Source organism: Ischnura elegans, chromosome 6 (genome assembly GCF_921293095.1).
Source record: "Ischnura elegans chromosome 6, ioIscEleg1.1, whole genome shotgun sequence".
NCBI classification, from domain to species: domain Eukaryota; kingdom Metazoa; phylum Arthropoda; class Insecta; order Odonata; family Coenagrionidae; genus Ischnura; species Ischnura elegans.
In genome coordinates, this window is record NC_060251.1 from 64,146,448 (window position 1) to 64,159,712 (window position 13,265).

Below are 13,265 nucleotides of genomic sequence, written 5' to 3' on the forward strand. Positions count from 1 at the left end.
TTCCAACCGTTTCTAAGCAACACTGTGGCAATGTATTATTCATTTTAAGACACAAAACTCTAACAGTATCCTATTATTTTTTCCCACAAATGCTTGAGGAGAAATCTACTATTTACACCAGAACCCCTTGTCCCAGACTAAAAGAACACGCGATCTCCCACCCCTGCCATGGAAGGGGCAAAACCTATCTCTGTAATGTGCCGGGCAACACCCACCCCCTCTCACTAGCCACCCCTCCTCAACTATGCTCTTGACCCTTCCCTTGTTTATCAGTCTCTGGCAGATTTCTTCTGTATCTTGTGCTTAGTTACTTTAGTTAGTGCTTAGTGCACAATCCTATGGATGGCCTTATGACATTGGTCACTATGAAAGATGATAAGGAAGAAAAAACTGTTGAGTTTAAATAAAAAATTTGAAATTTTCATGGACAAAGATGATACAATGAATAAGACCGATGTCACAAAAAAGTAAAACATTCCACTCAGCACTAAATCAAGCAGGCAAAAAAACCGGGTGAGCATGTGAAGAGCTCATAAAAACATTCTACCGCTCCAAAGATGCTGATATTGATGATCCTGTGTTTAAGTGGCTCCTAATAATAAAAACTCTGAATTTCCAACTTCCTGTTGCTTTTCCCGAAATCAAAGGAAGAATTGACTCTTCCATCCAGCCCCCTTGCTGCCCCTCCTGGTGCTATAACCCCTGTGTTTGCCATTTGGCTAAACAAATAATTGCATGAATCAGCTTAATCATATACGATCCACATACAAGAATGGCGTGCAAATACAGGTTATCATCTCAGCATACAAACATAGAGCATTCAAAAAATTAAGGCATTAGTCCCATTTGGTGACACTTTGGGCTTATGTTTTTACATAGAATCTCATTAGATTAAACAAGCACATACACATATTTTGTTAGATAAATTATATAAGGTTTTAGTAGGACTCAACCATGCCATGCAACCAGTACTAACTACTTACTTGGCATAATACCAGTATGTATTAGTGGATGTTATATTGAGGCTATGCTTTGAGTATTAGAAAGTACCCATTTCACCCAGACTTGAACCTGGGAACTTTTAACTCAATGCTCCATCCACTAATAAACAATGCACCCTTAAAGATGTTTATTAAGAGGTTAATTTCACTCATGATAAGTGGATGAGAGACAATAAGTAACATTTATGAGCACTGCATTGCAAGTAGCATGTTTTTATGAAGAATTTCTAAACAAGATTTTGAGCCCCAGGTCAACTACAATAGCAATTGATTCGTAAAATATTACAGATCCAGTGTGCGGCAAAATTTTGTCAGATTCCTGATGTCAACCTCGTAAAATTTGTTATGGGGAGAAGAATTAATATGCTAAAAATCAGGTCAATTGTTTAACATGTAGGTCCGGTGAGCTGCACTCACATTCAGCTGATTGGTCCTGAACACTTCATAGCCTTTCATCCCCCAAGATCATGATTCTTTGTGATTTCCCATTCAAAATTACATCATGTTGAGCATTGAATATTTATAAGTGTTTGACTTAAGCATGCACGATATTCATTATTAGAGCTGCAGGGATGTCCAATGTTTTGCAAATAAAAGACATCCAGCCATAGTTTCCAACATGAAATTGCTTCTTTGGCCCTTGCCAAGGTCTTGAAGGTGACATAGAGCAATAGCACAAACTAATCAGCTGACCATGAATGCAGCTCCAGAGCACCTGGTAAAGCATTTAGGGGGGAGCATACAGGCGTGTTGGATGGTAAAATATTTTACTCCATGAAAATGGTTCCTGGGATGTAAAAACTGAATTTTGGTCCAAAAAAATGCTGTGACTTTTAAACCTTTAATATTGAAATTACTTTGATTGCTTGATTTGAGAAAATTAATTGTCATTGTTTTTGAACAAAATTAATAAGTATGTGAAAAAATCGACCTGATTTTTAAAAATATTGATTCTACTACCCACAGCACATATTAAGAGGTTGAAATCAAGAATTCGAGAAAAGTTTCAAAATAAGCCACACCCAAAGCTACGCACTAATGGATAATAAGGTGCACTAGACTGAAATGAATTCTTCAAGCATTTTACAGATTTAAGCACACTGGAGCAAATACAAGACCAATACCGGAGTGTGCAGCCGACTACTGCTTCCCTCCATCCTGAGACGGTGGTGGTAGGCTGTGGGTGTCTGGGGGTGGTGGTGGGCTGAGAGGGACTGTCGCTGGGTGGAAGGAGAGCATGGCACACTGCCACAGTGGCTGGTCGGCCCTGGAGTGGACTGGCGACACACTGAAGGACGGGCAGGGGTCAGGAACACGGATGGGGGAGGTTGGGCAGGTGAAGGAGAGGAGAAGATGCAGGCTTGAGGGTTGAACAGGTTGGCCTTCAGGAGGCTGTAAGTGTCTCCACCATCCACAACCTGGAAGACAATTCCCACGATGCCTCAGGAAGCATGTTAAGGCATCAACCAAATGCTTGGACCAAAAGGCTCCCAGTCAACTTGCAGGTGCTCTCAAAGCCATTCAAAGGGACTTGTTTCAGTGAAAACCAGTTAGCAGGTAAAAAATGAGGAGGACCAGGTCCTAGGGCAGCAGACATGCAGCAGTAAAATAACATCTTAACTCAAAAAATCTCGCTATATTGGGAAAATATCACCACAAAAATGATAAAAAGTAAGTAGGAATAGGTCACTCCCAGAGGACCTGATACTCCTCAAGATACACATAGCTTTCTGAAGTTGATAATGTCTTCCACAGTTGCACATGTACATAAAAGGTCATTCATTTTCCAACACATGAGCTTCCCAAATTTATAGATTCAAACCTAACAAGGAGATTTACATTTCAATTAGTAATAGAGCTTTTTGAACTTGAAATTTTCAACTTGGGTGTCGTTGAGGTAGAACTTGCAAGTTTCGAAACAAGAATGTAATTAGCACAGATATTCATCAAGTTTTCAGAATGAAATTACATTAATTGGCCTAATTTTATTCTACCAATGGATCAGTGTAGTTCTTAGTTCCACAAATTCTCGAGGTTGGAACGGGGATGGGAACTGATGGCAAAAAGTTTGAAATAAAAGTTTTGAAATAAATGGTGGGAAAACCAGGTTGAACCAGGTTCACTAGTTGAAAGTAAAGGTTTTCCAAAAGAATTCATGAAATTGACATACAGAATGAAGAAATCTAATCCATGGTGGTGTCTACCATTTTATATAATTTCTTGAAATTTGACTTTTTTAGTGCTGTACTGACAAAATGACACCTGAGGCGTAAGGGGATGTCCATTGATTACAAGAGGTGATTTTGGCTCAGTGAGATATCGTGATATAAGGCTTGACTGCCTATCTCTAATCTCATGTGAGATTATTCAAAATACAGTGGAACTTGGTTAGTACGTTCCTCCTTAGTACGTTTTCCTCCTTAGTACGATGATTTCTCTCGGTCCCGGTACCATCGGAACAAAATACAGGTAAAAGTATTTGGTTAGTACGTTTGAAAAAATTGCGCTTTCCTGGTTAGTACGCTCAATTGCTAGCCGTGACGCAACCCGCAATCCGTTCTCCAGTATCTTCTTAAGGGTCGTAAAGCTCCGAATTCATGATTTAATTTATTATTACTAGCCATAAAAATTCTTGCATTCATTCTACATATCTTTCTTCGACCGTGATTTATCCAAATGCATTTCTCAATTGTTATGATGCGATGAATAATAAAATATGGCCATTTATCAGGAATGTCTGACAATGCAAAACTGCAGCCAATGAGAAGCCGCAATTTTCCCCACCCCGAGCTCCTCACCTTCTATTGCCTCTGCAGTGCCCACTGCGCACAAATTTCACGAGTGGGTTGCTATTGCACGATTTATCATGATGAAGAAATGAGTCTTATCCAATTCCCACTTTATCTAAAGCAGTACTGCACGACGTCAATGCTACGTAGTACGTGCGTATTTGACTACTGTTGCGGGAGCAGACGATTCTCTGGATCTCCACGCGAAGCTTAGCTTAAAAATACTTGATCTCGGCACGAAAGCAGACGACATTAGACAAATTTTGAAAGTAAATTTCGACTGTATAATATAAAATATTCTTGTAATTACCTCGTAATCTAATAATCTTGCGTGTTATTATTCGATATATCGATCGCTATAACAATCGATATGGCTTTATTCCAGAAGCGCGAATGTGTACGGCTGTTGCCGTAATTTAAGGTTAATATAATTTTGTCCAATTTTTATGATGTTTAAAAATAACCTGTTGACATACTCAGGGTTGTTTTTATATTCTCCGAGTATGCAGTGACAAAAAAGAAATGACTTAGCTATACTTGTCCTCTTTCTATAAATACATATAGGATAAATCACGGGAGAAAGACGCCGTTTTCATGTAATTGTCTTCGTGAAATCTATGAAACATTGTGATTTTTTATTCACATGGTATTGTTTTTCAATGTAGCGCCCATTTTCTTTATTTTAAAGGTGAAAAGAGTTCAGGAAGGCGATCCTACGAGAACTACCGATAGTAATTGTAATTGTGACGACTTTTCCACAGATTGCAATTACCCCGACTGCTATTTTTTACTTTCCTCGTTAGCACGTTTTCCTGGTTAGTACGTTCATTTTTTGCCGTCCCTTAAGAAACGTACTAAACAGGTTCCACTGTATATATTTTCAATTTCAATATGTTAATATGTATATACTTCATTCCATTCGATTGGAAAAAAACAATTTGGGTCATTCTTTTTATTTAAGATTAGTTAAGGATTAGTTAAACAACATTTATTTGTGGAGCCAAGAGTGGGGACTCAAACTTAATCTGAGCAAATGCATGTCGATGCATTTTTTGCAGAGTTCATCCAACTATAACCATGTTCATGCTGTGGATGGTATTAACGTAAAGGCAACAGACAAAGTGAAGTACCTAGGAGTTAGGATAACCTCAAACCTCTCGTGGGGAACACATATCAGGAATATTTGCGGCGTTGCCTTGAAGAAATTAGGATTCGTCTCCCACTCGTCCGACCGCACCTTGAATATGCAGCATCCGTATGGGAACCAGTGCAGAAAGACTTAATCGGCGAACTGAATAAAATACAAAGGAAGGCTGCACGATTCGTCAAAAACTGCTATGGGCGTACAGATAACGTAACCCAGATGTTAAACAAATTAGGCTGGGAGCCACTTACTAAAGGTTTCGCGGTCCATGTTTGTAGATTTATGGCTTTTTTGGGAATATCAATTCAGGTCATTTGCCCTGATGAGGTCTCCGGCATAGGAGAAGAAACGTCGGCCATTTTAATAACCTGACGCGGAATATTCCCAGAAAAACCATAAATCTACGTAAGTCCCCGTTAAAATAATTACTAAACCCACTAATACTCACTCATAAGCCAAATTTAAAGTGCCAGCAATAGTTTTAGTAAAAATAGGTTTACCAACTTCAGAACTTGTTAAAAATATATGCCACCACAAAATTCACATGAAACTACAGTCAAAGTTTCTTTATTGGTAGTAATAACCCTGATTACATGCCCAGTTAATAAAAATTGGACATATCACAGTTAGGTATAAATAAGCGTCAGGTGCCAAATTACTGTTAGTGCAAGAAAATTAGTAACATCCTAAGAGTAAGATCTGTGGAAGTAGTATAACTAGTGGAAATGGTTGGTAGAACTGCAAGGAAAAAGTACATTGAGTGATTGCATTATATACTGGACATTTTAATGAGAATTTTTTGGATAACCCATTAGTAAAACGAATTCAGAAATTCAGCTGAGAAATACATTAGTACATTTCCCTATATAAAATATTCTTCATAGAATAAATAACAGAGGATGATATTAAACATAGTGATCAAATAAATTTTCTCAAGCTCCTCCCTCCCAAACCCAAAATTGACCTCCCACACTTTACAAGCCACTTTGAACCAAACTCACCCCCACCACCATTGATTACCCTTTTTGGATGCAAAGTAAATATCAATCATTTATCAACAGTGTTGATAAAAAAATTCAATAACAGAAAAATAAAAAGCAATTCTATTAGGATCGCTTGCTCAGGGTAAAAGTAAATATGTAACCAGTATTTTATACAGGAAAAAACGTTGAATTTTACATCAAAGTTGTTAAGTTAAACAAAATACTTCACAATATCAATCCACCAACTTTGAAACTTGCACTCAGAAAAGATAAAAATATCATCATACGTTGAAGCAAATTTCAGTCTTAAACCTTCTACTTTCCTAAACCAGAATTTGAAAAAATTGACCAATAAATAATAAAAAGGCAAATTTGGGGCCCAGTAGAAATAAATTTTATGTCGAGGTTGATGAGTGGGTAACATACATGTAGACCGATAATGGAGTCCATTGATCCATCTTAACAGCACAAAGGAAACTAAGAAACTCAAGAAAATAAGACCAGACAAGAGTGCTTTTGATGGATTCATCTTTCATGCAAGCAAACCAAAGATGGAGTAACATGATTTCAGCTTACCACATGAGAACAGGTAGTGTCTTCAACATCAGTAGGAGTACCGCCATTCTGGACGAGCACCTCCTCCATATGGCGTTTCTCATCCTCAGCAAAACCAAGGAAACAGACACGAGCCCCATGGAAAGTCTTCAAGCGTAGGCTCATCTAAAACAAAGTACAAATATTCACCTGAACAAAATTTCACCATGATTGACATTAACTAGCCACAAGAAAAGCATTTCACTATGAACTAGCCTGGTTGAAATTGCTGGAGAACAGTAATCATGCCTAACAGTATGCAAAAACACTGAGCAGTCAAAGGAGGTTCAAAGCAAGAGAAATTTCATTTATAAATTGTAACAGTAGATTATGGTGAAACCTGAACTATTGTCACAAGTGATATTTGCTGATAGAACTGAAAAAAAGTCATCTCTAAAATTTCTTAATCTGAATATTAAATATACTCAAATAGTGATGGGTAAAATCATGAATCCATAGATTTCATTTACTGAAGCCTTAATCCCTAACCTATCTCAATATGTAAGTAGGGAAACCCTTGAAATTGTGGTTCTACATTTACTACAGCAATTTCAAAAACATACTGCCCTTTGCGTGGCACTTATTTGAGGCTTCGTTTTATCTATAATCCTTTTATATTATGTAAACATTTTCATTTCCTGGTTTTAGTAAGGATTATATTTTCAACAAACTCAGCTTTCGTTAAATAAAGGAATGAACAGCTTGTCCAGCAAAGGAAAGCACTTTCATTGGCCATAAATGCATGTGAGATTACTTCATTGATGTCCTTTGACATTTCTGACCAATAAATAGGATGTACTGAGACCGAATGACCAGATTGACAAAATTCTGGTAAGACAAAGGTACAAGAAGCAGGTGAAGCATTACCAGACTTATCCGGGAACAGATGTAAACATTGACCACAACCTAGTGGCGATGGAAAGACACCTGAGATACAAGAAGGTGAGAGGAATAAAATGAGAAAACAGACGAATCACAAACATAGGGAAGGAAGTGCAAGGATGCAAGAAATGAAAATGCAGAAAGACTCCACATGAGTTTCAGGAATAAAGTCATCCAGTAGTCAAAAAAGGCCAAAGAGCTACTGCAAAAACACTCACAAAAACATGATGAAGGGGAACAGAAACAACATACAGCCTCGTCAAGAGACAATTTTAAGACAGAAAACCAAGATGTATAAACATTAGAGATTCCTCAGGAAATCTCTTGATGGATGATAGAGACATCAACAATAGGTGAAAACAGTTCGTAGAAGAACTCAAATACTACGATAATGGATCAAAGGCCATAGGCCAAATAATGAAACACAGCAGTTATACGGGAAACATAATTTAAGCAAAAATTTGATGCAAAATTCCCTAGAAGACCAAGATACAAGTACCTAGGACAGATCAAGAAGACTATGGAGAAAAGCCTCAGGGAGGTAAAATAACAACCTTGGGTACGGGGAAATGGAAAGCTGCAGTATACAAATCTTAGGATTAATATACAGTACACTGCTGATTATCCAGGCTAATGATGGGGAGAGACGGCACGAATAATCAGAAAACACGGATAATCCAAACTTTCACTTGAATGTCTTGTAATGTTAATAATTTATATAAGACAAACGATATATTATTATTTATGCAGTTATTCTGCTATTTTAGAGTGCTTCCTGGACTCATTGAGAGCTTTCTTCGCCAATTCGGGATCTTTTTAGCAGCGATAACATGGTTGTACTTGCATTAATAATGCTCCATGTAAGGCCTGGTTTCGAAAACCACACTTCCATGGCTGTGTGATCACGGATACAGTAAAGTGGTTTGCACGAATGCTTCAAAACCACTGCTGTACGTCAGATTACACTGTCAGGCACCATGCCACGTAGTCGCATCTCGCACAAGTTTCCCGGGTTGTAACTGCTGCGAGACATGTATCTGTGATCACGGAGCAGGGTCACGCACTAGGAGGCTTGGAAAACGGGAATATAATGCTCCCGTGAATGCAACTAGCATGTGATCGCTTCCGTTTTACGAAGGGGATTCTAACAGAAATAATAAGCCCCATGTATCCTAGCATTAATGCCGTCTGATTTTATGTTTTTATAAAGATCGCAGAAAATATTGAGCAAGAGTGAAAATCATGCACAGATAATCTGCAACACGGATATATCGCAGCCGGATAATTGGGAGTCTGCTGTACTAGGGGTGTGCATAATCCTTTTTATTTTTAACATGGTACGAGGCTCCAAATTAGATTCTTTGGAGCCATTTCAGAGTCAAGGAAAAGTTATGATTTTTCACAGAGGAAAATTTCATTAAAAAAAATGTATTTGCCAACAGGAAAGAATCCTTTTTGCTTTCAGCAACATCAATTTATCCTATTTTCCAGAAAAGGTAAAAACTTATTAATGACAGACATTTACCATTACATAAGCAAAAACCAAATCACTTTTTTATTTTCCACTGAAATCCCCACTTGAGACTGGCGTGCCATTCTGCAGGGATTAACAACATCACATTAAAATCAAATATCAAAAATGTGGGGGTTGTGAGCCCAAATAAGGGATTAAGTTTCATGTACATGCTCTAAATTTTTGCATATTCCACACAAAATTTGACCACATTATAATAAAAGATACAAGTTAAAATATAATTCAATGTAAAAACTTATGTGATTTAAAAAAGGAATGAAAAATTAAGACACCTACATTTCTACAATTCATCCTGAAGAAATTGATAAAGTAACCTACACCACCTCGTTAAAATTAACCCTATGCAACTGCATTAAAATACATATTTCAACTCATGTGTACAGATCACAGGCCTCTAACATCTTGTCCATGTTTCCACGGACTCCATTAAATACCGTATTTCTCCGAATATAGTCCCACTCTGAATATAGTCCCCCCCTAATTTTGATGCTTCAGTTTTGAGAAAAATAAAAAAAAAATGCATAGGAATATAGTCTCCCCTTAACTTTTAACATGAGCATTTTCGGAAAAAACTGGGGACTATATTCAGACAAATATGGTGTATATTTCTGTAGGACTGCAAAATCAAGAATGATATTCAAGTATCTACAGTCAATTTAAAATTCCATCCCTGAGATTTCATTAGATAAACAAAGATACATGCTGAAGTGTCATACCATATCATCATGGTCAGCTAGAAGTCCAGGTTCAATCCGCCGCTCCCAGCAGTGGTGGACCCATGCTTCAGACATTATTGGGACCCGAAATGTAAGTGCATACTGGTACTTGTCTCCTCCACAACAATTGGCTATCAAGTGGGTCACTTTAGAGCCAAGATCCTTTCGTATACTACCACCCATGTGGTGAATTAAGGATATTAATTTTGACTGAAATGAGATATCAACAAGTATTTTTAACTACATATCTCACAGAACTTTTCAAAACATTCACAGACATCAACGGAGGTTGCATAACTCAATCATCAAGAACATATGTATACTAACATACCTTAAGTACCTTTATGAGGTTCAGGCTACCATTCCAGAACAATGATTTTCTAGCCATGAACCTAATGCATTAACGTAATTGTTCAACTTCAAAAAATCTAACTTGAATTAAAATTTTACGATTTCCCCTATAAAGGGTAGCATCAAGAGAAGACTGGAGGCATGTTCACTAAAATTATGAGCGGGACAGTATGCATGTCAACCACACCAGCAGAAAATTTAACGTTTTGTGTATAAGAATATAATAATAATAATATTTACTTAATTAAAAAAATCCAAGTCACAATTTCCTAACCTCCTTATCAAAACAGATGTATAACATAAATTTTAAAATTCCCTAGATTATGGTTTAATATTGGATGTTTTGGAGAGCTTGAAAAAATTTAATTTTCCTCTCATTTTTACCTTGTTAAGTGACCAGATGAAATTCAATGCCCTTTCTTCATGACTATTTTTAAATCAGTTTTTCTCAAATAACCCATCCCTCTGAGGCCACCTCTAACATTTATTCCTTCCCCTCTTCACTATACAATTACTCAAACATCCTTTCCCACCTCATCCACACTGTAGTGGCATGCATTGGGGGTAAGTAAGGTAAGCTGCACCTGCACAGTCTTCGCCCAGGCAGCAATTCTTATTGGAGTTTATAGTCTCACAGAACATGTGAAGGTACACAGATGCCAGTTTTCTATAAGTCATTTGGGTCATTGAGAGTACTGAGTGAGCTAGGTGAATCTCCAAGGGCCCCGATTGAAATTTTTTGCCCTCAATCGGAGGGAACAGCAGCTTCTTGGGCTAGTTCCAAAACACTACATAGTTGAGCACCCACCATAGCAAGTCGTAAAAAAACAGAGCAGTAGCGATTCTACAAAGCTAAGAGCTTAAGATTTTTAGTTCAAGCTACAGCTGTCACAAAATGAAAAGTAGAAATTAAACTATAATAAGAAGTATCATTTAAAAATCTACATGAGCATAATTATGACAATGGATTGCCATTGATTTTACAAAGGAAATTAATACTGAAGCACACAGTCTTTAAATCTCAAAATAATTTTCTAGGAAAATGCTGAGATAAATGTGTTAGCATAAGAAATCCAATCGTGAGTGCTACCTCAAATTTAATGCACAATGTCACACTTAGCTGAATATTCTACTCTTGGAAAACGGTTTTGTTCTCCATATATTCACTTTCCCTCTGATTGAGTGATAAGGATAAAACTTAAACATCTATCCAATACAAGTCTAGCTTGAGAGATCTAGGGAGGTATCACTTCTTTCATAATTTTCAATAGTAATAATAATAAATCGACTTTATTGGGCGAGATTGAGACTAGAAAGACCCATCTTCCATGTAACCCCCTAATAGTATGAAAATTCCTAGTTTTGAATTTTATGCCCATACCATTACCCATGATTCGATGGTCTTCATTCAAACAAACATAAAAAATCAACTGCGAATGGTAGGATGTACATCTATTGACAGTAATAGCTACCTGATGGGCTCCAGCTGAGCTGAGGCTCATCATTACGTCGTGCCACAGCCTCATTGCATATTTCCACCACCCAATTCTATTGTACACTTCTGTTTCAAAAAATTTTCTCCCCAGAATCAAAAATTTTCCAGGAGACCTGAGTTGATGCTGATGTGACAAAGTAGCCAAGTCCCATCCCCTGAAGGGCCATAAACATTTGCCAAATAAAGGCCCTGTGCAAGTAAGCAAAGGGCACAAGAGGCTTGAAACTACCCCCTAACTATTTACGAAGAATGCTAATGTTTGAGTGAAACACTAGAAGTTAACGAAGTTTCACTAAGAAGCAACATTCCAAAATAACCATAAAGTATCCACCTGTTAAGTGTAAGAGCTCATGAATATCAACTGTTTAAGTAATTTAATACAAAAATTTCACTCTCCATAAATTCCTGGAATTTTACTGAGTCTACAATCTAAATCTGTCAGGTTACAAAGTACTTGCAGCAGGAACAGTGAAAATTAAATAAACTTATTACTCACTAAGTCCTCTTTTCTCCGAAAACCAGTGAAGCAGATCACAAGTCCACACATAGATTGACAATACAATGGACGGGTGTTATCTAGCAGGCCTTCACGTTTCATTGCATACTCCTTTAAGGCTGTTGGTCCCAAAATCTTTTGAGTTCCCCGGTGAATCTTTTCATAAACTGGTCCATTAAATTCTTCCAAAATGTAAAATGTTTCAAAGGCATCATCCTTCAAGTATTCTAGTCCAGTCTCAGAAAACACAACTGGAACGCCAAATGACTGAAAATTAAGTAAATATTTTATGACACAGAAATCATATCCAGCACACACTAATATATAAAATTTTACCATAAATAGTTCATCAGTAAGACGGTAATCAATATGTGTTAGCAGGATAAGACACTAAAAATCAAAACCAAGTAAACAATTTATGGCTTCATAAGTTTTAGCATTTTAAATTAGATGAAATGAAAAATAACTATGGTTGACATAATTTAATATTAAGGTATTATTTTATGCTATACATATCTTATTATAAAATTGAAAAATAATAACCTCCGATTGAAGGTGAATTCTAATGTGATTGTGTGATGTGGAAAAATGATGCATGTAGCACATAATGCTAATGGTTCAAAAGTGAATCACTGAAGCACACACACATAAAAATTCCACAAGTTTTTCTCGCGGTTTGTTTGTGTTATAACGATAGTGACTCGCTTTTGAACCATTGATTGTACAATGAAATCCCTAAATGATTTGAAATTATAATTTTCTAGTGATTTCTTTCAATTTAATTTTTTTAATTGGTTAAACCCCCTCACGAATAAATACTATTATTTTGTACTCGGGTGCAGTCATATTTTCTAATCATTATAAAGTAGATTTCATCATTGTCAAAATAAACTAGTCATCCCAAACTTTGAGGCTCTACTTATATTCACTAATAAATGCACTATGGATTAGGTTAGAATTATCAGCTCCATTACAACTTTAGTTATATACATCTGGTTATTAAGCAAACATTAGTCCAAGCACTAAAACTAATGCATAAAAAATTAATGATATGCATCAATATGACTCAATTATTTTCTCCGCCCTCTTGTACCAATAACATAAACAGTTGATAAAAAAAAACAGTACAGGCTAAAACATAAAATTCCAATATTTTTAAACACAATAGAATAATAATCATGAAAATGATAAACCATCAATTTCACAAACACCAAGGATAGTGCATTGGTCACAAAGTAGACGTGACGGAAAAGTTGATATTAGCCCTGATAGCAGCCTGA

General features: G+C 36.7%; 1 protein-coding gene across 3 annotated transcripts in view; it reads right to left on the reverse strand.

Moving 5' to 3' along the window:
- LOC124160880 (protein ECT2) overlaps nucleotides 1–13,265 on the reverse strand; it is a 72,004-nt gene that overhangs the window by 52,376 nt on the left and 6,363 nt on the right. For 2 of the 3 annotated variants that reach the window (XM_046536988.1, XM_046536989.1), the window contains 4 exons: nucleotides 11,986–12,252; nucleotides 9,644–9,853; nucleotides 6,494–6,637; nucleotides 2,126–2,419 (listed from right to left, as the gene is read on the reverse strand). In XM_046536988.1, coding sequence (XP_046392944.1) covers nucleotides 2,126–2,419; nucleotides 6,494–6,637; nucleotides 9,644–9,853; nucleotides 11,986–12,252 — 915 coding nt within the window. The remainder of the gene's footprint in view (nucleotides 1–2,125; nucleotides 2,420–6,493; nucleotides 6,638–9,643; nucleotides 9,854–11,985; nucleotides 12,253–13,265) is intronic. The other variant, XM_046536990.1, reaches the window with a different exon arrangement.